The following is a 25,757-nucleotide window of genomic DNA, read 5'->3' as shown; positions in this document are numbered from 1 at the left end:
TACTAAATAATATATGTGTGACATTTTGATTTTTACAATGGACCATTATCATGCACCTGTCTGGAAAGAGGGTCAGGGGGAAAAATACATGACCATCTATGCTCTTAAATAGTGAATGGAGGACGCTTTTCCCGTGGTTCAATTTATGCCAGCCAGATTGTTTATATTTACAACAGGAGTATAACCTGTGTGCTTAATATTAGGAAAGTTGAAAAATAAATCTAATGGGCCTAACCTATAGAAAGCTGATGGGATTCTCCTCTTTTTAATCAAGGCTGTCACTCTGTTCTCGCGCAATTGCAAAGCCTATGGAAATGTTGCGCAACATGAGCTCATGGGCTCTCATGATGTGTTTTTTGATAAGATTTTCGATTGCATTTGCATTGACGTCAGAGTGATTAGAGGGACAATAGAGTGCTGAGTACCAGGCAGTTAGCAAGTTTGGTAGGCTACTAATGACCATCAGCAGCATCAGAGCTTGAAGAAGACTAGTTACTGTGACTATGTGGTCATGTGGAATTTGACTGCCTTCATGACTCATGGCTGGCGGTAATACGGTCAGTGTAACAGCCCCTGTAGTGCGTATGGCCCAGTACATCTCTGGGGCTGAGTTCCCTGCCATCCAGGACCTCTATACCAGGCGGTGTGAGAGGATAGCCCTAAAAATTGTCATAGACTCCAGCCACTCAAGTCATAGACGGTTCTCTCCTACCGCACGACAAGCGTGGAACCAACAGAATCCTGAACAGCTTCTAACCCCTAGCCAAAAAGACAACCAAATAGCTACCCAGATGAACTATTTAGCAAACTATTTAACAATCTGAATTGACCCTTTTTGCACTAATATTTTGACTCATCACATATGCTGCTGTTACTGTTTATTATCTATCCTGTTGCCTAGTCACTTTATTCCTACATACACCATCGTTCAAAAGATTGGGGTCACTTTAGAAATGTCCTTGTTTTTGAAAGAAAAGCACTTTTTTTTTGTCCATTTGAAATAACATCAAATTGATCAGAAATACAGTGTAGACATTGTTAATGTTGTAAATGACTATTGTAGTTGGAAACGGTTGAGGACTTGTGAGGCGTCTGTTTCCCAAACTAGACACTCTAATGTACTTGTCCTCTTGCTCAGTTGTGCACCGGGGCCTCCCACTCTTTCTATTCTGGTTAGAGCCAGTTTGCACTGTTCTGTGAAGGGAGTAGTACATAGTGTTGTACAAGATCTTCAGTGTCTTGGCAATTTATCGCATGGAATAGCCTTCATTTCTCAGAACAAGAATAGACTGACGAGTTTCAGAAGTAAGTTATTTTGTTTCTGGCCATTTTGAGCCTGTAATCGAACACACAAATGCTGATGCTCCAGATACTCAACTAGTCTAAAGAAGGACAGTTTTATTGCTTCTTTAATCAGAACAACTGTTTTCAGCTGTGCTAACATAATTGCAAAATGTTTTAAAAATGATCAATTAGCCTGTTAAAATAACAAACTTGGATTAGCTAACACAACATGTCATTGGAACACAGGAGTGATGGTTGCTGATAATGGGCCTCTGTACGCCTATGTAGATATTCCATTAAAAATCAGACGTATCCAGCTACAATAGTCATTTACAACATTAACACTGTTTACACTGTATATCTGATTAATTTGATGTTTGTGTGTGAATTCAATTTAAGAGCTTTATTGGCATGGGAAACATGTTTACATTGCCAAAGCTAGTGAAATAGATAATAAACAAATAACACTCACAGAAGTTCCATAAAGAATAAAGACATAAAATCTCTCTCTCTCGTTCCTCGCTCCTCTCTTTTTTTATTTTCTTATTTATATATATATATATATATTAATAATAATAATATCCCTAACCCATAATGGTGTGTGCTTTATTGAGAGCTCTGCTGTGTTGATTTGCACATCAGAGGCTAATGTTTCAGTCCCAGAAGAAATCCGTGCACACACTTATCAATACAGTCAATGAAACACACACCACTCATCAATACGTGACTTAATGACGCACACACACACACTGAATCCCTCACTGCACTCTGACCCCACTTCTCTCTCTCATTAAGGCAATAGCCTAGTTTAAACCTGGATGTTAAATCAATGATCAATCCACTTGATGTTTGTGAGTCTGCTCGCCCAGGCCAGTAGTGTCCAGTAAATTTACCAGGTGTAATTTAATGTAGTGAGTTTAGAACAATTTAATGACCAACTCAATCTACCACAACTTTCCCCTAGCCTCGCAGTCGTTTTGATTCGATAAAATTAAATGACATTTTACTGCATAAGACCACTCCCATTTATTTTTTTTAAATTTAATTTATTTAACCTTTATTTAACCAGGAAGGGCTCAGAGAGCGCCCTGGCCAAGATGGGCAGCACCAAGTCATTACAAAAAAATTACAGACAGACAACATGAAAAACTACAAGTAATCCAGTAAAAACCATTGAAATCACAAGAGTATAAAACAGCAAATTAATAAAATTGACAGGTCAGGGAATCAGCCTCAATCTTTCATCAATGATTTAAAAACACCAATCGGGACAAATTCTTCCAGTTTAAAAGTATTTTTTTAAGGTGTTCCAAAGACGATGGCGCAGAGTACATAAGCCCTTTTTTCCAAATTCAGTTCGGGCATTTGGAACAGTTAGCAGGATAAAGTCCAGCGAACGAAAAGTACCCACAACATTTCTGAACAATAAAAATGCACAAATAAAAAGGTAGTAAAAACCAAAATGTCTTTGTAAATAAAATAATTCTATGGACACTCCCATGCTGTGCACAATAGGCTGGGGATGAGGTTAATCTGAGTGCGAGGCAATGTTTGATCCGATGTTTCTCCAGCGGAGTAACAAAGCTGTTCCCGTCTCATATTCTTCCTACTTCCTCTTCCCCCTCCCTCCAGGTGCCCATGCTCCGGCCCCTCTGGCTCCTCCCCACTGGCAGATGAGTTGTCAGCTGCTCTGGCGTAGACCCAGCTGCGCTCCAACGGCCAGATAGTCTGCTGGCCCCTCCTCCTTTCCCCGCCCTGCCGGGAGACAGCGAACTACATTACCCAGCATGCCCTCCACTGTGCGGGCGGGCAGTCTGAAGGACCCGGATGTAGCCGAGCTGTTCTTCAAGGAAGACCCTGAGAAACTGTTCTCTGACCTCAGAGAGATAGGTCATGGCAGCTTTGGAGCAGTCTACTTTGTATGTACACACTCAAACATGCACATCACACACACACACACACACACTCTCAAACATCACTCAAACATGCAAACACACACACACACCGATTCCTGTGCTGTAATAGTCCTGCTGTTCCACCTGTGTTCTCTCTGTGTCTAAGGCCTGTGTGTTTACTTTGTCTGTGTTATAAGGCCTGTGTTCGTGTTCTCTGCCTGTGTATGTTCCGTGTCTAAGGCCTGTGTGTTCTGTGTCTTAAGGCGCGGGATGTGCGAACTACCGAGGTGGTGGCCATCAAGAAGATGTCCTACAACGGGAAGCAGTCCAACGAGGTGAGACCGACTGCTACACACACACACACTCTCCCCGATAGGTGAGACCGACTGCTACACACACACACACACTCTCCCCGATAGGTGAGACCGACTGCTACACACACACACACACACACACACACACACTCTCCCCGATAGGTGAGACCGACTGCTACACACACACACACACTCTCCCCGATAGGTGAGACCGACTGCTACACACACACACACACACACACACACACACTCTCCCCGATAGGTGAGACCGACTGCTACACACACACACACACTCTCCCCGATAGGTGAGACCGACTGCTACACACACACACACACACACACACACACTCCCCGATAGGTGAGAGCGACTGCTACACATCCCCCCCCTGTCTTCCTGTAGAAAGTTTATTTAAACAGAAACACTTCTGACGGCACACTTGAGAAATGTTACACTGCACCAGATTGAGTACACACACTCTCCCCGATAGAAATATGTGAGCTGAACACATTATCTCCAAGGTCACCCCACGGCTCTCATACACTTTCACTTTCGCCTCGCTCTCCTCGTAATTTCAGATTAGCTGTAATCAGATTACACCTAATCTGTGTAGGAAGAAAAGCACCCCAGTAGACAGACACACAGACACCATTCCGGATGTGTCACGTATGAGAACATACCCTTAATGGAGACTTACAGAATTCTCTGTATATTTTGTGTTCATTCAGAGTGATCTGAGTAGTCACTCTGCACCCATCTCATTTCCCCAGGTGTTGGTTGAACCAATAACTCATTTGTAGTTTCACCATGTCTTTCTTTATATGGCTTGTTCTTCATTTAAAAAAATATATAATTATTATCTTTTTACGCTCTCCCTCTCTCTTTCTCTCACTCTTTCTTTGTTTTTAATGATTCAGCTTTTGGGCCAATACAGGGATTTAAAAAATAAAATAAAACAATATCTCTCTCAGAAATGGCAGGACATCATAAAAGAGGTGAAGTTTCTCCAGAGGATTCAACATCCCAACAGCATAGAGTACAAGGGCTGCTACCTACGAGAACACACAGCATGGGTAAGACACACACACACACACACACAGTGGAGTATGGAGGGCTACTACCTATGAAACCCAGAAAAACACACCCTCACACACATTTTGAGGTTAAAACTCCCAGTGAGATGTTTCAGTAACCTTACCTTCAGGTGTATATCCATGGACCTGTTCTCTTCCTGGATGTGTTCTGTGTGTTTAGCTGGTGATGGAGTACTGCCTGGGCTCCGCTTCTGATGTTCTAGAAGGTAAAACATTCTAGAAATATTAACCTTCCTTTTTGTGTTGTACTACATCGTGGTCAATTTAGACTGTGTTTGACACAATGTGTCTTTTTACACATTTTTAGCAAATGTTTTCTAAAATATCCTCTCTCACTCATCCTGTAGTTCATAAAAATCCCCTTCAGGAAATGGAGATCGCTGCCATTACCCACGGAGCTTTGCAGGGGTTGGCCTACCTTCACTCCCACAACATGATTCACAGGTGAGACAGAGGAGTATTCAGGAACAAGATTACACCTACTGACCCAGTGGTACTTGTCCATAGTGAGGTTACACCTACTGACCCAGTGGTACTTGTCCATAATGAGATTACACCTACTGACCCAGTGGTACGTGTCCATAATGAGATTACACCTACTGACCCAGTGGTACGTGTCCATAATGAGATTACACCTACTGACCCAGTGGTACGTGTCCATAATGAGATTACACCTACTGACCCAGTGGTACTTGTCCATAATGAGATTACACCTACTGACCCAGTGGTACGTGTCCATAATGAGATTACACCTACTGACCCAGTGGTACGTGTCCATAATGAGATTACACCTACTGACCCAGTGGTACGTGTCCATAATGAGATTACACCTACTGACCCAGTGGTACTTGTCCATAATGAGATTACACCTACTGACCCAGTGGTACTTGTCCATAATGAGATTACACCTACTGACCCAGTGGTACGTGTCCATAATGAGATTACACCTACTGACCCAGTGGTACTTGTCCATAATGAGATTACACCTACTGACCCAGTGGTACTTGTCCATAGTGAGATTACACCTACTGACCCAGTGGTACTTGTCCATAGTGAGGTTACACCTACTGACCCAGTGGTACTTGTCCATAATGAGATTACACCTACTGACCCAGTGGTACTTGTCCATAGTGAGGTTACACCTACTGACCCAGTGGTACTTGTCCATAATGAGATTACACCTACTGACCCAGTGGTACTTGTCCATAATGAGATTACACCTACTGACCCAGTGGTACTTGTCCATAGTGAGGTTACACCTACTGACCCAGTGGTACTTGTCCATAATGAGATTACACCTACTGACCCAGTGGTACTTGTCCATAACGAGATTACACCTACTGACCCAGTGGTACTTGTCCATAACGAGATTACACCTACTGACCCAGTGGTACTTGTCCATAATGAGATTACACCTACTGACCCAGTGGTACTTGTCCATAACGAGATTACACCTACTGACCCAGTGGTACTTGTCCATAATGAGATTACACCTACTGACCCAGTGGTACTTGTCCATAACGAGGTTACACCTACTGACCCAGTGGTACTTGTCCATAACGAGATTACACCTACTGACCCAGTGGTACTTGTCCATAATGAGATTACACCTACTGACCCAGTGGTACTTGTCCATAACGAGATTACACCTACTGACCCAGTGGTACTTGTCCATAATGAGATTAGCACGTGGTCCAAAGTACTGTTTTGAAAATCTCGTTCTCTCTCCCTCCATCCCTCTCCCTCTCCAGAGACATCAAGGCTGGTAACATCCTCCTGACGGAGCCAGGACAGGTCAAGCTAGCTGACTTTGGCTCCGCCTCCATTGCCTCGCCAGCCAACTCTTTTGTGGGGACTCCATATTGGTGAGGGACAGCAGAGCCCAACAGTCAGCGGGGTCTACAAGGGGGTGAAGCGTTGACCGTGTGATGACAAGTTTTTATTTCTTGACATGCCTTCTATAGGCTCTACCTGGCATGCCTTCTATAGAGTCTACCTGACATGCCTTCTATAGGGTCTACCTGGCATGCCTTCTATAGGGTCTACATGGCATGCCTTCTATAGGGTCTACCTGACATGCCTTCTATAGGCTCTACCTGGCATGCCTTCTATAGGGTCTACCTGACATGCCTTCTATAGGGTCTACCTGGCATGCCTTCTATAGGGTCTACCTGACATGCCTTCTTTAGGCTCTACCTGACATGCCTTCTATAGGCTCTACCTGGCATGCCTTCTATATGCTCTACCTGGCATGCCTTCTATATGCTCTTCCTGGCATGCCTTCTATAGGCTCTACCTGGCATGCCTTCCATAGGCTCTACCTGGCATGCCTTCCATAGGGTCTACCTGGCATGCCTTCTATAGGCTCTACCTGGCATGCCTTCTATAGGCTCTACCTGGCATGCCTTCTATAGGCTCTACCTGGCATGCCTTCTATAGGCTCTACCCGGCACGCCTTCTATAGGCTCTACCCGGCACGCCTTCTATAGGCTCTACCCGGCACGACTTCTATAGGCTCTACCCGACATGCCTTCTATAGGCTCTACCCGGCATGCCTTCTATAGGCTCTACCTGTACCATTATGCACCATCTCTGTTGGCAAAATGTTCAATGATTGTAATTGAGCTCTCTATCTCTCTCTCTCCTCTTCACCACCTCCTTGCTCTTCCCCCTCCCCCTCTCTGTCCAGGATGGCCCCAGAAGTGATCTTGGCCATGGACGAGGGCCAGTATGACGGGAAGGTGGACGTCTGGTCCCTGGGGATCACCTGTGTAGAACTAGGTAGGTAGATGTGTGTGGGTGGTTTTCGATTGTTTATATGTGCAACATACCGTGTGTGTAAACACATGTCTGTGTATGTGACTAATGTGTGTGTAACTCTTGTGTCTGGTGTACAGCGGAGAGAAAGCCTCCTCTGTTCAATATGAACGCTATGAGTGCCTTATACCACATAGCGCAGAATGAGAGCCCTACGCTGCAGTCCAGCGACTGGTGAGTGTGTTATACACAGACTATCTCACACACAGACACACACACCAGAGTTTCCGTTAGCTGTAAAAAAAAAAAACAACGTTCAGTGCAGAGAAATTGAATTTGTACTGGCCAATAGTGTGGGCGCGAAAAAGGAATCCCATTGCGGAATAATTATTTTTAGCCTATTCCTTGTTGGAATACCAGTTGATGTAAATACATTTGACCGGTCATACTTAACAGTTTATGGGTTCATTTGCATAATTTAGTGGAATTAAATTTGTGTGTGTGTGTGTATTCGTTCTATCTTATCACGTGGAAAATCTGTCAGACTGTGCTTTTATAAGGCCAGTCCTGTTGAGAGGAAAAAAAACGATTAAAAATAGCCACTATTTTTATTTCTAAACTGGTAATTGAAACGCGCTTCCCATTCGCCATTCAAATGCATAATGGCTTCATCAGCACGTCACTTTGCAGTGAGGTGGAGGCGGGGTGCATTTTAAAAACATATACTTGAAAGCTGAACATTTTACAACATATTATTAAAAAAAAAACAAATTGTTCACCTTTATTTAACTAGGTAGGATGGTTGAAAACAAGTTCTCATTTACAACTGCGACCTGGCCAAGATAAAGCAAAGTAGTGCGACACAGACAACAACACAGAGTTACACATGGAATAAACAAACATACAGTCAATAATACAGTAGAGAAATTCTATATACAGTGTGTGCAAATGAGGTAGGATAAAGGGGGTGAGGCAATAAACAGGCCATAGTGGCGAAATTATTACAGTATGGCAAATTAAACACTGGAGTGATAGATGTGCAGAAGATGAGTGTGCAAGTAGTGGTACTGGGGTGCAAAGGAGCAAAATAAATAACAAAATGGGGATGAGGTAGTTGGGCTATTTACAGCTATGTACAGGTGCAGTGATCTGTGAGCTGCTCTGACAGCTGGTGCTTAAAGCTAGTGAGGAAGATATGAGTCTCCAGCTTCAGTGATTTTTGCAGTTCGTTCCAGTCATTGGCAGCGGAGAACTGTAAGGCGGCCGAAGGAGGAATTGGCTTTGGGGTTGACCAGTGAAATATACCTGCTGGAGCGCGTGCTGCTATGGTGACCAGTGAAATATACCTGCTGGAGCACGTGCTGCTATGGTGACCAGTGAAATATACCTGCTGGAGCGTGTGCTGCTATGGTGACCAGTGAAATATACCTGCTGGAGCGCGTGCTGCTATGGTGACCAGTGAAATATACCTGCTGGAGCGCGTGCTGCTATGGTGACCAGTAAAATATACCTGCTGGAGCGTGTGCTGCTATGGTGACCAGTGAAATATACCTGCTGGAGCGTGTGCTGCTATGGTGACCAGTAAAATATACCTGCTGGAGCACGTGCTGCTATGGTGACCAGTGAAATATTCCTGCTGGAGCGCGTGCTGCTATGGTGACCAGTGACCAGTAAAATATACCTGCTGGAGCGCGTGCTGCTATGGTGACCAGTAAAATATACAGTGCCTTGCGAAAGTATTCGGCCCCCTTGAACTTTGCGACCTTTTGCCACATTTCAGGCTTCAAACATAAAGATATAAAACTGTATTTTTTTGTGAAGAATCAACAACAAGTGGGACACAATCATGAAGTGGAACGACATTTATTGGATATTTCAAACTTTTTAACAAATCAAAAACTGAAAAATTGGGCGTGCAAAATGATTCAGTCCCCTTAAGTTAATACTTTGTAGCGCCACCTTTTGCTGCGATTACAGCTGTAAGTCGCTTGGGGTATGTCTCTATCAGTTTTGCACATCGAGAGACTGACATTTTTTCCCATTCCTCCTTGCAAAACAGCTCGAGCTCAGTGAGGTTGGATGGAGAGCATTTGTGAACAGCAGTTTTCAGTTCTTTCCACAGATTCTCGATTGGATTCAGGTCTGGACTTTGACTTGGCCATTCTAACACCTGGATATGTTTATTTTTGAACCATTCCATTGTAGATTTTGCTTTATGTTTTGGATCATTGTCTTGTTGGAAGACAAATCTCCGTCCCAGTCTCAGGTCTTTTGCAGACTCCATCAGGTTTTCTTCCAGAATGGTCCTGTATTTGGCTCCATCCATCTTCCCATCAATTTTAACCATCTTCCCTGTCCCTGCTGAAGAAAAGCAGGCCCAAACCATGATGCTGCCACCACCATGTTTGACAGTGGGGATGGTGTGTTCAGCTGTGTTGCTTTTACGCCAAACATAACGTTTTGCATTGTTGCCAAAAAGTTCAATTCTGGTTTCATCTGACCTCAGCACCTTCTTCCACATGTTTGGTGTGTCTCCCAGGTGGCTTGTGGCAAACTTTAAACAACACTTTTTATGGATATCTTTAAGAAATGGCTTTCTTCTTGCCACTCTTCCATAAAGGCCAGATTTGTGCACTATACGACTGATTGTTGTCCTATGGACAGAGTCTCCCACCTCAGCTGTAGATCTCTGCAGTTCATCCAGAGTGATCATGGGCCTCTTGGCTGCATCTCTGATCAGTCTTCTCCTTGTATGAGCTGAAAGTTTAGAGGGACGGCCAGGTCTTGGTAGATTTGCAGTGGTCTGATACTCCTTCCATTTCAATATTATCGCTTGCACAGTGCTCCTTGGGATGTTTAAAGCTTGGGAAATCTTGTTGTATCCAAACCCGGCTTTAAACTTCTTCACAACAGTATCTCGGACCTGCCTGGTGTGTTCCTTGTTCTTCATGATGCTCTCTGCGCTTTTAACGGACCTCCTGAGACTATCACAGTGCAGGTGCATTTATACGGAGACTTGATTACACACAGGTGGATTGTATTTATCCTCATTAGTCATTTAGGTCAACATTGGATCATTCAGAGATCCTCACTGAACTTCTGGAGAGAGTTTGCTGCACTGAAAGTAAAGGGGCTGAATAATTTTGCATGCCCAATTTTTCAGTTTTTGATTTGTTAAAAAAGTTTGAAATATCCAATAAATGTCGTTCCACTTCATGATTGTGTCCCACTTGTTGTTGATTCTTCACAAAAAAATACAGTTTTATATCTTTATGTTTGAAGCCTGAAATGTGGCAAAAGGTCGCAAAGTTCAAGGGGGCCGAATACTTTCGCAAGGCACTGTACCTGCTGGAGCGTGTGCTGCTAGGGTGACCAGTGACCAGTAAAATATACCTGCTGGAGCGCGTGCTGCTATGGTGACCAGTGACCAGTAAAATATACCTGCTGGAGCGCGTGCTGCTATGGTGACCAGTAAAATATACCTGCTGGAGCGTGTGCTGCTATGGTGACCAGTGAAATATACCTGCTGGAGCGCGTGCTGCTATGGTGACCAGTGAAATATACCTGCTGGAGCGTGTGCTGCTATGGTGACCAGTGAAATATACCTGCTGGAGCGTGTGCTGCTATGGTGACCAGTAAAATATACCTGCTGGAGCGTGTGCTGCTATGGTGACCAGTGAAATATACCTGCTGGAGCGTGTGCTGCTATGGTGACCAGTGAAATATACCTGCTGGAGCATGTGCTGCTATGGTGACCAGTGAAATATACCTGCTGGAGCGTGTGCTGCTATGGTGACCAGTGACGAGTAAAATATACCTGCTGGAGCGTGTGCTGCTATGGTGACCAGTAAAATATACCTGCTGGAGCGTGTGCTGCTATGGTGACCAGTGAGCTAAGTGGTTTTGGCGACGGATATTAAGCGAGGGCCAGCCAACGAGAGCATACAGGTCGCATTGGTGGGTAGTATATGGGGCTTTGGTAACAAAACGGATGGCACTGTGATAGACTGCATCCAATTTGCTGAGTAGAGTGTTGGGGGCTATTTTGTAAATTACATCTAACGATCCTTGACTTCGGCGGACAGTCAGTTTTACTATGGTATGTTTGGCAGCATGAGTGAAGGATGCTTTGTTGCGAAATAGGAAGCTGATTCTAGATTTAATTTTGGATTGGAGATGCTTAATGTGAGTCTGGAAGGAGAGTTTACAGTCTAACCAGACACCTAGGTATTGCAGTTGTCCACATATTCTAGGTCAGAACCGTCCAGAGTAGTGATGCTGGACTGGTGGGTAGGTGAGGGCAGTGATCGGTTGAAGAGCATGCATTTAGTTTTGCTTGCGTTTAAGAGCAGTCGGAGGCCACGGAAGGAGAGTTGCATGGCATTGAAGCTTGTCTGGAGGTTAGTTAAGACCGTGTCCAAAGAAGGGCCAGAAGTATACAGAATGGTATCGTCTGCATAGAGGTGGATCACAGAATCACCAGCAGCAAGAGCGACATCATTGATGTATACAGAGAAAAGTGTCGGCCTGAGGATTGAATCCTGTGGCACCACCATAGAGACTGCCAGAGGTCCGGATAACAGGTCCTCTGATTTGACACACTGAACTCTGTCAGAGAAGTAGTTGGTGAACCAGGCTAGGCAGTCATTTGATAAACCAAGGCTGTTGAGTCTCCCGATAAGAATAAGGTGATTGACAGAGTCGAAAGCCTTGGCCAGGTTGATGAATACAGCTGCACAGTATTGTCTCTTATCAATGGCTGTTATGATATCGTTTAGGACCTTGAGTGTGGCTGAGGTGCACCTGTGACCTGCTCAGAAACTAGATTGCATAGCGGGGAAGGTACGGTGGGATTCGAAATGGTCAGTGATCTGTTTAACCTCTTGGCGCACCAATCCCGTCAGTGGGATCATTTTTGTCAACATCCGCTGAATTGCAGAGTGCCAAATTCAAATTAAATTACTAAAAATAGTTAATTTTCATGAAATCACAAGTGCAATATAGCAAAACACAGCTTAGTTTGTTGTTAATCCACCTGGCGTGTCAGATTTATAAAAAAAAAAGCTTTACAGCTAAAGCAAACCAAGCGTTTATGTAAGGACATCTCTCTCAGCAGACAAAACATTACAACCAGCTAGCAGCAAAGTAGATTGGTCACGGAAGTCAGAAAAGCAATAAAATGAATCGCTTACCTTTGATGATCTTCAGATGTTTGCACTCACGAGACTGCCAGTTACACAATACATGTTCAATAAAGATAATTTTTATATCCAAAATACCTCCATTTGGTTGGCGCGTTTAGTTGAGTAATCCACAGACTCGAGCGGTCACGACGGGGCAGATGAAAATTCCAAATAGTATCCGTAAAATTCGTAGAAACATGTCAAATGTTTTTTATAATCAATCCTCAGGTTGTTTTTACAATAAATTATCGATAATATTTCAACTGGACCGTAGCTTTTTCAATAGGAGAGAGAGCGAGAAAATGTCTGCTCCAAGCTGTTGCGCATGCAAAACTCTGCTGGCACCCAGCCATCCACTGACGCGATGTGATCGTTCTCTCTCATTTTTCAGAATAAAAGGCTGAAACTATGTCTAATGACTGTTCACATCATGTGGAAGCCATAGGGAAAGGAATCTGGTTGATATCCCTTTAAATGGAGGGAAGGCATGCAATGGAACAAGGAGCTTTCAAAATAAGAGGCACTTCCTAGTTGGATTATCCTCAGGTTTTCGCCTGCAGTATCAGTTATGTTATACTCACATACCATATTTTTACAGTTTTGGAAACTTTAGAGTTTTCTATCCTAATCTGACAATTATATGCAATTTAATTTGGGTACGTTTTTCATCCAAACATCAAAATACTGTCCCCTACACTCAACAGGTTAACTTCGCTTTCGAAGACTTTAGAAAGGCAGGGTAGGATAGATATAGGTCTCTAGCAGTTTGGGTCTACAGTGTCTCCCCCTTTGAAGAGGGGATGACCATGGCAGCTTTCCAATCTTTGGGGATCTCAGACAATACGAAAGAGAGGTTGAGCAAGCTAGTAATAGGGGTTGTAACAATTTTTGCGGATAAATTTAGGAAGAGAGGGTCCAGATTGTCTAGCTCGGCTGATTTGTAGGGTCCAGATTTTGCAGCTCTTTTCGAACATCAGCTATTTGGGTGAAGGAGAAATGGGGGAGGCTTGTGCAAGTTGCGGTGAGGGGTGCAGGGCTGTTGACCGGGGTCGGGTAGCTAGGTGGAAAGCATGGCCATCCGTAGAAAAATGCTTATTGAAATTCTCAATTTGCGCGGATTTATCGGTGGTGAGTGTTTCCTAGCCTTAGTGCAGTGGGCAGCTGGAAGGAGGTGCGCTTATTCTCCATGGACTTTACAGTGTCCCAGAACGTTTTGGAGTTTGTGTTACAGGATGCAAATTTCTGTTTGAAAACGCTAGCCTTTGCTTTCCTAACTGCCTGTGTATATTGGTTCCTAACTTCCCTGAATAGTTGCTTATAGCGGGGGCTATTTGATGCTAATGCAGTACGCGTCAGGATGTTTTTGTGCTGGTCAAGGGCAGTCAGGTCTGGAGTGAAACAAGGGCTTTATCTGTTCCTGGTTTTATATTTTTTGAATGGTGCATGCTTATGTTAGACGGTGAGGAAAGCACTTTTTTAAAGAACAACCAGGTGTCCTCTACTGACGGAATGAGGTCAATATCCTTCCAGGATACTCGGGCCAGGTCGATTAGAAAGGCCTTCTCGCTGAAGTGTTTTAGGGAGCGTTTGACTGTGATGAGGGGTGGTTGCTTGACCACAGACCCATTACGGACGCAGGCAATGAGGCAGTGATTGCTGAGATCCTGGTTGAAAACGGCAGAGGTGTATTTGGAGGGCAGGTTGGTTAGGATGATATCTATGAGGGTGCCCGTGTTTACAGATTTGGGGTTGTACCTGATGGGTTCCTTGATAATTTGTGTGATATTGAGAGCATCAAGCTTAGATTGTAGGATGGCCAGGGTGTTAAGCATGTCCCAGTTTAGGTCACCTAACAGCACGAGCTCTGAAGATAGATGGTGGGCAATCAATTAACATATTGTGCACACCTGGGGGCAGAGGGTGGTCTATAGCAAGCGGCAACGTTAAGAGACTTGTTTCTGGAAAGGTACATTTTTAGAAGTAGAAGCTCAAATTGTTTGGGCTCAGACCTGGATAGTAAGACAGAACTCTGCAGGCTATCCCTGCAGTAGATTGCAACTCCGCCCCCTTTGGCATCTTGTCGGAAAATGTTACAGTTAGGGATGGAAATTTCAGGGTTTTTGGTGGGCTTAAGCCAGGATTCAGACATGACATCCAGGTTGGCAGAGTGTGCTAGGGCAGTGAATAAAGGCTTTTACGGTTACAGAAGTCAACAAATGATAGCGCCTGGGAAATGGGAGTGGAGCTAGGCACTGCAGGGTCTGGATTAACCTCCACATCACCAGAGGAACAGAGGAGGAGTAGGATAATGGTCGGCTAAAGGCTAACAGAACTGGTCGTCTAGTACGTTCAGAACAGAGTTAAAGAAGCAGGTTTCTGGGCACGGTAGAATAAATTCAAGGCATAATGTACAGACAAAGGTATGGTAGGATGTGAATACAGTGGGGGTAATCCTGTGCATAGAGTGACAATGAAAGCAATTTATTGTCTCGAATATCATTTAAACCAGGTGATGTCACCCCATGTGTGGGAGGTGGAACTAAAGTGTTAACTAAAGCGTATTGAGCAGGGCTAGAGGTTCTACAGTGAAATAAGGCAACAATTGCTAACCAAAACAGCAATGGACAAGGCATATTGATGTTAGGGAGAGGCATGCATAGCCGAGTGATCATAGAAGTCCAGTGAGTGGCTTCAAGCAGCTAGCGGGCCGGGGCTAGCAAGCTAGCGGAAGAGTCTTTGAGGGAAGTCGCGACTGAAGAAAGTCTGTTTTGGCACCCTCGTGCAGTTACGTCGGCAGACGGATCAGCGGGGCTCCGTGTGGTAAACCAGGCCAATTGGCAAAATAGGTATAGTGGCCAAAGAATTTGTCCAATGTGCTCTAGACAGCTAGCAGGCCATGGCTAGCGGTATGGCATTCAGGGGATGTCGCAATGGAGGAGCCAGTTGAAAAATCCCCCTCGGGCAGAATTACGTCGGTAGTCCGGTCCAATTGGCAAAATAGGTATTGTATCCCAAGGAGTGGCTGATGGGCCTCTTCAGCTAGCCGGGAGGTGGTCCTAGCAGATCGGCCTAGCAATGGCTAATTGACTACTAGCTAGTAGCCAGTTAGCTGGCTAGCTTTTGATGGTTGTTCCAGTTTATAAGTATACAAAATAGCAGATCTGTACCACATTGGGAGAGGCGGGTTGCCACGGGACAGGACGGGGCATGTTTTATGAGGCATGTTTTACCTTGCTTCAAAGTAGCCTAAAGGCAAAATCATTGGAGGCAATCATCTGATTGACTTGTCTGAAGACAGGCCATTGAAACCAGTAAGCTATATCTCTCGTGTTCTATTGGTTTGTAACTTTCTTTCATTGTCCAGTAGCCATATTCACATTCCCGCGTAGCATAACGTCTTGGCGCATTGCTGCCCTAATAATGTGAAGAAATAACAGTTTTATCAACATTTTAAGCTAAACGGTCTAATATGTTGCATGAGCCTCATTGCTTTTGAATGTTTTTTTAAATGTAGCCTAGACCTACTGGTTGTATGAATTTGGGATCTATTGTCCCACAACTGTCCCAGAGTCTGTTTCGGCTATTTCTTTCTCGACAAGCTGACCAATAGAATAGGTACACTGTTCTACTGTGGGGGATAGTAGATTGACATAGGCAGCGCGTCCATAAGGCTTAGGGAAGCTTTCGCTAAGTGAATTGAATTCAATTGCCAAAATGATATAGCCTACTGTCTATACAGAAATAAATGAAATCATTCAGAATAGGCTACTAAAGCATGATTTGGCCAAAGAGGATAATTTAGCTTCCCCTAGCTGTAAAAAAATGATAAGTTGTGGATCGTTTTAAATCGCATTGCCTACGGTTGGGAAAGAAAAGCAGCGCGTGCTGCAAATACCAAATAGATGAGTTGAGTTGTGACTGTCAGTGAAAAGTAGAGGGGCCCTGCCAGGCATATCACTATATTTCTAAATGAAATCGTGAGAAAACATAGTTTGGAAAACAAATGACTGTTGTAAAGCAAATAAAAGACTCTAACCTGTCTTTATATTTATCCAAATTCTAAACTTAATTGAGCGAACAACAGTAGTCCTATATGCTAGCTTATTGGCACCAGCAGAGAGCATCGGCCGTATCCCCAGTGAGTGGGCACTGAGCATGTTCACTCTTTATCATCGTTGGGTCAGTGCCACTTATGTTTGTTTCTGGACAATACTTTCCTCCTCCAGTTTAGATGGATGTCATTTTCTATGTCTCCCCTTCTCTGAGGCCTATTTATATGGACAGCGTTGATGTTATTGATCTGTCATTGTCAGAAGAGTAGGCTACCCTGTCATTTGTCATATTAAGAAAAGATTCAGCTGATGTCTCCAGTCATACAAAGTGTAGTAGAATTGTATGAAATGTGTTTTCCCGTGCAAAGAAAGAAGAAACATGTCTGATATGGCCTATAGCCCAGGCCTCTACTCTATACGCCACTCAGCCACGCATTGAACTGTCTTTTTTGAGAACCGTGATTCAGTTGTATTATAAACCTAAATCATGACTAGCCAATCTACTCATCACATTCTGAATAGTAGGCTGTCTTACATCAGTCTCTGCAAAAGTGATGATGCATGGAATGCTTTATTTTAAAGGTGCATTCACGGTGAACATTTGCTTCCCCCAGACTTAACTCACACGAGCCGGCTCGTATGCCTTGGCTCGTATGCCTTGGCTCGTATGCCTTGGCTCGTATGCCTTGGCTCGTATGCCTTGGCTCGTGATTTAGCTGTTCGTTACTCATCTTGTTGTCTAAGGAAAAGTAAAGATGGACAGTTCTTCTAAGGTCTTCAATGTGAGCGGTAAAGAAGGACACGTCGTTGCATCCTCCACGTTCTGTTCGGATGAATTACCATGATCAAGATGTGATTTCTGTCATTCTGAGCACCGTGGGTGGACTCCCTAATCAGGGTACGCACCCAATACATACGGGGTCCGGTACATTTCTTAAATGTCCAGTGCCACATTTTCATAACGGAAAACCCTGAGAGACACACACACACACACACACAACTCCAGGTAATTTCATAAGGATATAGCATTTTATTGTAGTGCTATAGCTATTACGCATTAGGGCTATCATAGGTGATGGATTTTACTGTTACTTCAATGTAATTGTGACAATGTTTTTTTCTTCTTCACTTGCTCTTTATCCCTCCATCCTTCCCTCCTTCCCTCCCTCTCTCTATGCAGGACGGATTACTTTAGAAACTTTGTTGATTCCTGCCTTCAGAAAATCCCCCAGGATAGACCCAAGTCTGACCATCTACTAAACGTGAGAACACTTAAAAAAATAAAAATAAAATTGACATGAAGGTTTTTTCGCATATAGTCAGTCCTCTTTTAAAATAACCGATCTCAGTCCGCTTTAAAGTGAACTCGGGGGTTTAAAAAAAAAAAAAGCTAAAGAACTGTTCTCTTTATATTCACAAAATAGTTTACAGAGTACTTGTTGCATTCACATCACTATGTTTAAAAACGAACCAAGATATTCACTCAATGCACTTTGGGGTTTTTACAAAGTGCAGGATGAGCCATTCCATCAGAATCTGTTCTCGGACAGATATATATATATATATAAAACCTTTATTTAACTAGGCAAGTCAGTTCAGAACAAATTCTTATTTATAATGACGGCCTACACCGGCCAAACCCAGACAACGCTGGGCTAATTGTGCTCCGCCCTATGGGACTCCCAATCACGACTGGTTGTGATACAGCCAACTTACATTTTGGAATCTTATAGATTGCAATTGGTTAAAATATGAGACAAAAGTCTTCTGAGTGGTGCAGTGGTGAAAGGCACTGCATCGCAGTACTGGCTGTGCCACTAAAGATTCTGGGTTCAATTCCAGGCTCTGTCGCAGCCAGAAGCGACCGGGAGACCCATTGGTTGGTGCACAATTGGTCCAGCATCGTGTCCTTGTCCCATCGCGCACTAGCAAATCCTGTGGTGGGCCGAGCGCAGTGCACGCTGACACGGTCGCCAGGTGTACCGTGTTTCCTCCGACACATTGGTGCAGCTGGCTTCCTGGTTAAGTGGGCATTGTGTCAAGAAGCAGTGCGGCTTGGTTGTGTTCGTACGGGAGTTACAGCTATTAACATGTAAATATTATTGGTAACAGAATAAATAGCAGAAGAGTTAACTGCAGATTGAATAATGAATTTATACACCCAATATAGGCGACTGCCCCTTTAAGAGCGAGAATTGTTCCCAGCCTATAGATTACGGTCTTCTCTCTATTCAAACCCCTCTATGGAATATACCACTAACTTAACACCCAGCCTATAGATCACATATTGCAAACACATAATCTGAACAAAAAAATTCCACGCATATTTTGGCATTTCTGTGCATCCTTGACAATTGCTAATCAATATCCAACGACTGCACACATTTTCTTTCTGCAAACATGCACACCATCTTCTTCTCTCCTATGGCACCAATGTGAGGGGTTATGGCAGGGGAAACGGTGTAGCAGTAGTCTAGTGTGAGGGGTTATGGCAGGGGAAACGGTGTAGCAGTAGTCTAGTGTGAGGGGTTATGGCAGGGGAAACGGTGTAGCAGTAGTCTAGTGTGAGGGGTTATGTCAGTAGTCTAGTGGGAGAGGTTATGTCAGTAGTCTAGTGGGAGGGGTTATGTCAGTAGTCTAGTGGGAGGGGTTATGTCAGTAGTCTAGTGGGAGGGGTTATGTCAGTAGTCTAGTGGGAGGGGTTATAGCAGGGGAAACGGTGTCGCAGTAGTCTAGTGTGTCGTGCAGGAATAATGACAAGCAAACCTGGGAAGCTTTGCGTTCACATTGCCCTAAAAAAAGAGACCGCACCGCAGAATTCAAGCGAACTGAACTCCGACCACCTCTCGATCTCAGTTCGGTTCGTTTCGGGGTTCTTTTGAGAGGTCTCAGTTCCAATCGCACCGAGTTCACTAAAATTGTCTGAAAGGCACGACGTGTGAAAACGCCCTAAAAATAATGCTATGTAAATGTCAACTGGTGAACTGAATAGGCTTGAATTAATAAATTAACTTTACCCCGTCCTTCCCCTCCTTCACACTTTCCCTCCCTCCCTCACTCTCCTCCCCCTGTAGCATGCGTTTGTCCAACGAGAGCGTCCAGACTCTGTTCTGATGGATCTGATCCTGAGGACCAAAGAGGCGGTCAGGGAGCTGGACAACCTGCAGTACCGTAAGATGAAGAAGATCCTGTTCCAGGAGGCTCACAACGGACCACAGGCTGAGACACAGGATGGAGACGAGGTGTGTGTGTGGTGGTGGTGAAGGGGAAGAGGATGTGTGTGTGTGTGGGGTAGTTTGCATGTAATCTTCAGTACCAATCAGAGCAGAGGTAGCAGCCAGGGGATGAAACTGAACATACTATCTGACCACTCTCTGTTTTCCTATTTGTGAGGCTGTCTGTCTCCCTGTGTCTGTCTCCCTCCCCATCTCTCTCTCTCTCTCTGTCTGTCTGTCTCTCTCTCTTGCTGTCTGTCTCTCTCTCACTGTCTGGGTGTGTAATCTCTCTCTATGTCTGGGTGTCTCTCTCTCTGTCTGGGTGTGTCTAGGAGGTGGAGCACGGTGCAGGTCGTACAGACACAGTGAACAGTGTGGGCAGTAACCAGTCCATCCCCAGTATGTCTATCAGCTCCCAGAGCAGCTCAGTCAACAGTCTGAATGAAGCGGCACAGGACGACCGCAGTGAACTGGACCTGATGGAGGGAGACCACACGGTCATGTCCAACAGCTCTGTCATACACCTCAAACTGGTGGGGCTACTACACACTGAAGTGATGATGGCCGAGAAGCCGCTGTTTTGGAGGATATATTGGCATGGGTGTTAGGCCCGAGACTAAGCGACCCCGTGCCAATATATACTCCAAACAACGGCTTCGAAGGCATTATCACTTTTATACATTGGGTTACCAACATATTCAAATGATTGACATACTTTAATTTAAAAACTTTATTTTGATATATTTATTCATACTATTTTGATATATTTATTCATACTATTTCTTCCTTACAGTACCAGTCAAAAGTTTAGACACACCTATTCATTCAATGGTTCTTATTAATTTGTACTATTTTCTACATTGTAGAATAATAATGAAGAAATCAGAACTATGAAATAATACATATGGAATCATGTAGTAACCAAAAAAGTGTTAAATAAATAAAAATATATTTTATATTTGAGGTTCTTCAAAGTAGCCACCCTTTGCCTTGATGACAGTTTTACACGCTCTTGGCGTTCTCTCAACCAGCTTCATGAGGTTGTCGTCTGGAATGCATTTCGATTAACAGGTGTGCCTTGTTAAAAGTTCATTTGTGGAATATCTTTCCTTCTTAATGTGTTTGAGCCAATCAGTTGTGTTGTGACAAGGTAGGGCTGGTATACAGAAGATAGCCCTATTTGGTAAATGACCAAGAACATATTATGGCAAGAACAGCTCAAATAAGCAAAGAGAAACGCCAGTCCATCATTACTTTAAGACATGAAGGTCAGTCAATCTTGAAAATGTCAAGAACTTTAAAGGTTTCTTTAATTACAGTCACAAAAACCATCAAGCGCTATGATGAAACTGGCTCTCATGAGGAACGCCATAGGAAAGGAAGACTCAGAGTTACCTCTGCTGCAGAGGACAAGTTCATTAGAGTTACCAGCCTCATGAATGCTTCAGAGAATTCAAGTAACGGACACATCTCAACATAAACATTTTTGGTTCCAACCTCCGTGTCTTTGTGAGACGCAGATTAGGTGAACGGATGATCTCTGCATGTGTGGTTCCCACCGTGAAGCATGGAGGAGGAAGTGTGATGGTGTGAGGGTGCTTTGCTGATCATACCGTCTGTGATTTATTTAGAATTCAAGGCACACTTAACCAGCATGTCTACCACAGCATTCTACAGCGATACGCCATCCCATCTGGTTTGCGCTTAGTGGTACTATCATTTATTTTCCAACAAGACAATGACCCAAAACACACCTCCAGGCTGTGTAATGGCTATTTGACCAAGAAGGAGAGTGATAGAATGCTGCATCAGATGACCTGGCCTCCACAATCACCCGACCTCAATCCAATTGAGATGGTTTGGGATGAGTTGGACCGCAGAGTGACGGAAAAGCAGCCAACAAGTGCTCAGCATATGTGGGAACTCCTTCAGGACTGTTTGAAAAGTGTTCCAGGTGAAGCTGGTTGAGAGGATGCCAAGAGTGTGCAAAGCTGTCATCATGGCAAAGGATGGCTACTTGATTCTAAAATATATTTTCATTTCTTTAACACATGTTTTTGGTTACTACATGATTCTGTATGTGTTATTTCATAGTTTTGATGTCTTCACTATTATTCTACAATGTAGAAAATAGTAAAAAATAAAGAAAAACCCTTGAATGAGTGGGTGTGTCTAAACTTCTGACTATTACTGTAGTCCCGACACAAATCTAGTTTTGCTACCCAAGCTGGCTGGTCGTTTGTTCTATCGGTTTGGCTGCCAGAGACGCGACCCAGTCATTCAGTCTTTTTGTTCTGTATCTATGGACGTGACCCAGTCGTTCGTTCGTAACGTTCTTATCTCTTGCTAGCTATCCAACTACAGCTTAGTCACGTCAAACATTGCAGCCAGAATAACAACAGCAGTGCAGCCAGAATAACAACAGCAGTGCAGCCAGAATAATAACAGCAGTGCAGCCAGAATAATAACAGCAGTGCAGCCAGAATAATAACAGCCAGAATAACAACAGCAGTGCAGCCAGAATAACAACAGCAGCGCAGCCAGAATAACAACAGCAGCGCAGCCAGAATAACAACAGCAGCGCAGCCAGAATAACAACAGCAGCGCAGCCAGAATAACAACAGCAGCGCAGCCAGAATAACAACAGTAGCTGTATTTGCATTTGTTTAAGCTGTTGTCTAGTGACATTTATTTGGACACATCCATTACAATGTGCTAATGATGTGCGATTTCACCTGGCATAGAAAATGTGCTCTCTCTCGTCAGGACAGTGTTGTTCAGAGGAGCTAGCCAACAACACAGCTAACACAATGACTAAAAACTGAAGCTGGGAAGACTGCTAACTATCTGCATTTTGTTTAGTTTTACCTGTTTTCTGTTGACATTTCTTTGTATATGTCCATAAAAACAATGATGATTTCGTCTGGCTGAGAAAAGCTTCCTGTCTATCTCATCCCGACTACCAACACATTCATTACTATGGGACCGCTGAGGATGGAATTTTGGCAGTGAAGCCATGTTGCAAATGTCAGAAAGACAGACGGCAAGGTTTATACAAATCTCCGCTGTTGAAAACTAAATGTTAGTCTAAAAGAAATCTGAGATAATGGCCAGATGCTTCTTATAGTGGAGATCAAGTTTATAAATTGCCTGGCTGGGCTGTTGAGACAGTGGGTTAAGCAGTCCGATGGAACAGAGTAAATAGGCATTTTAATGTCATAGATTTAGCCAGTGGTAACTTGTGGAATAGACACCGGCTGGAATGCGGTTTTAACCAATCGTCCAGGATTAGACCCACACGTTGTATAAACTGCTATACATACCATACATACACACCTTGATACACTCTATATTTTATATATATATATACACACACACACACACACACACTGCATGTACACATGATGTTGATAATGATGACAATGCCTTGGCCAGGAGGAAGAGGAGGGTTACCATGGTGACCCAGAGGTGCAGGGCCATCCCACCGAGCCCCCGGCCGCTCAACCCCCAAGGAAACACTACAGAGAACGCAACAGAGAACACTTCGCTACCATACGCACTGCCTCACTGGTGAGAACACACACACACACTGCCTCACTGGTGAGAACACACACACACACTGCCTCACTGGTGAGAACACACACACACACTGCCTCACTGGTGAGAACACACACACACACACTGCCTCACTGGTGAGAACACACACACACACACACTGCCTCACTGGTGAGAACACACACACACACACTGCCTCACTGGTGAGAACACACACACACACACTGCCTCACTGGTGAGAACACACACACACTGCCTCACTGGTGAGAACACACACACACACACACACACTGCCTCACTGGTGAGAACACACACACACACACACACACTGCCTCACTGGTGAGAACACACACACACACACACACTGCCTCACTGGTGAGAACACACACACACACACACACACACACTGCCTCACTGGTGAGAACACACACACACACACACTGCCTCACTGGTGAGAACACACACACACACACACTGCCTCACTGGTGAGAACACACACACACACACACTGCCTCACTGGTGAGAACACACACACACACACACACTGCCTCACTGGTGAGAACACACACACACACACTGCCTCACTGGTGAGAACACACACACACTGCCTCACTGGTGAGAACACACACACACACACACACTGCCTCACTGGTGAGAACACACACACACACACACTGCCTCACTGGTGAGAACACACACACACACACACTGCCTCACTGGTGAGAACACACACACACACACACTGCCTCACTGGTGAGAACACACACACACACACTGCCTCACTGGTGAGAACACACACACACACACTGCCTCACTGGTGAGAACACACACACACACACTGCCTCACTGGTGAGAACACACACACACACACTGCCTCACTGGTGAGAACACACACACACACACACACACACTGCATCACTGGTGAGAACACACACACACACACACACACACTGCCTCACTGGTGAGAACACACACACACACACACACTGCCTCACTGGTGAGAACACACACACACACACTGCCTCACTGGTGAGAACACACACACACACACTGCCTCACTGGTGAGAACACACACACACACACTGCCTCACTGGTGAGAACACACACACACACACACACTGCCTCACTGGTGAGAACACACACACACACACACACTGCCTCACTGGTGAGAACACACACACACACACACTGCCTCACTGGTGAGAACACACACACACACACACTGCCTCACTGGTGAGAACACACACACACACCCACTGCCTCACTGGTGAGAACACACACACACACACACACTGCCTCACTGGTGAGAACACACACACACACACACACACTGCCTCACTGGTGAGAACACACACACACACACACACACTGCCTCACTGGTGAGAACACACACACACACACACACTGCCTCACTGGTGAGAACACACACACACACACACACACACACTGCCTCACTGGTGAGAACACACACACACACACACACACTGCCTCACTGGTGAGAACACACACACACACACACACTGCCTCACTGGTGAGAACACACACACACACACACACTGCCTCACTGGTGAGAACACACACACACTGCCTCACTGGTGAGAACACACACATACACACACTGCCTCACTGGTGAGAACACACACACACACACACACACACACACACTGCCTCACTGGTGAGAACACACACATACACACTGCCTCACTGGTGAGAACACACACACACACACACACACACACTGCCTCACTGGTGAGACGTCTCTCTTTTATTCTGTTATTTTAATCTCTTTTTGAAACTCTTTCTCTAAATTCCAAAAACCACTCAAGTCCTTCAACAGGTGACACTATAGCAGAGACTATCACAATAGTAAGTTAACAGAACTCTCTCTACCTTTCTCTTTCTCGCTCTCTCGCTCTCGCTCTCTCTCTCGCTTTCTCTCTCGCTCTCTCTCTCGCTCTCTCTCTCGCTCTCGCTCTCTCTCTCGCTCTCTCTCTCCCCCCCCAGGTGACTCGTGAGATGCAGGAGCATGAGCAGGACAGTGAGCTGAGGGAGCAGATGTCTGGCTATAAGAGGATGAGGCGGCAGCACCAGAAGCATCTGATGGGTCTGGAGAACAAGCTGAAGGCTGAGATGGATGAGCATCGGCTCCGTCTGGACAAAGAGCTGGAGAGCCAGAGGAACAGCTTCGCCCAGGAGATAGAGAAACTGGTCAAGAGACACCAGGCTGCTATGGAGAAAGATGTACGGAGATAAGAGACACACACACACAGAGATATATATATATATATATATATATATATATATATACATACATACATACATACATACATACATACATACATACATACATACATACATACATACATACATACATACATACATACATACATACATACATACATACATACAT

General features: G+C 44.5%; 1 protein-coding gene across 2 annotated transcripts in view; it reads left to right on the top strand.

Moving 5' to 3' along the window:
- Positions 1-25,757, top strand: part of LOC110510234 (serine/threonine-protein kinase TAO1) — a 45,547-nt gene that overhangs the window by 5,276 nt on the left and 14,514 nt on the right. For both annotated transcript variants that reach the window (XM_036967349.1, XM_036967348.1), the window contains 13 exons: positions 2,917-3,203; positions 3,443-3,514; positions 4,463-4,564; positions 4,746-4,791; positions 4,933-5,029; positions 6,337-6,450; positions 7,275-7,366; positions 7,483-7,576; positions 17,758-17,839; positions 19,652-19,819; positions 20,125-20,325; positions 23,228-23,362; positions 25,352-25,588. In XM_036967349.1, the coding sequence (XP_036823244.1) occupies positions 3,072-3,203; positions 3,443-3,514; positions 4,463-4,564; positions 4,746-4,791; positions 4,933-5,029; positions 6,337-6,450; positions 7,275-7,366; positions 7,483-7,576; positions 17,758-17,839; positions 19,652-19,819; positions 20,125-20,325; positions 23,228-23,362; positions 25,352-25,588 (1,572 nt within the window). In that variant the 5' untranslated portion in view covers positions 2,917-3,071. The remainder of the gene's footprint in view (positions 1-2,916; positions 3,204-3,442; positions 3,515-4,462; positions 4,565-4,745; positions 4,792-4,932; positions 5,030-6,336; positions 6,451-7,274; positions 7,367-7,482; positions 7,577-17,757; positions 17,840-19,651; positions 19,820-20,124; positions 20,326-23,227; positions 23,363-25,351; positions 25,589-25,757) is intronic.

Source organism: Oncorhynchus mykiss, chromosome Y, assembly GCF_013265735.2.
Source record: "Oncorhynchus mykiss isolate Arlee chromosome Y, USDA_OmykA_1.1, whole genome shotgun sequence".
In the NCBI taxonomy this organism is placed as follows: domain Eukaryota; kingdom Metazoa; phylum Chordata; class Actinopteri; order Salmoniformes; family Salmonidae; genus Oncorhynchus; species Oncorhynchus mykiss.
Note: the sequence above shows the minus strand (reverse complement) of the source record. Positions and strands in the feature narration are given on the sequence as shown.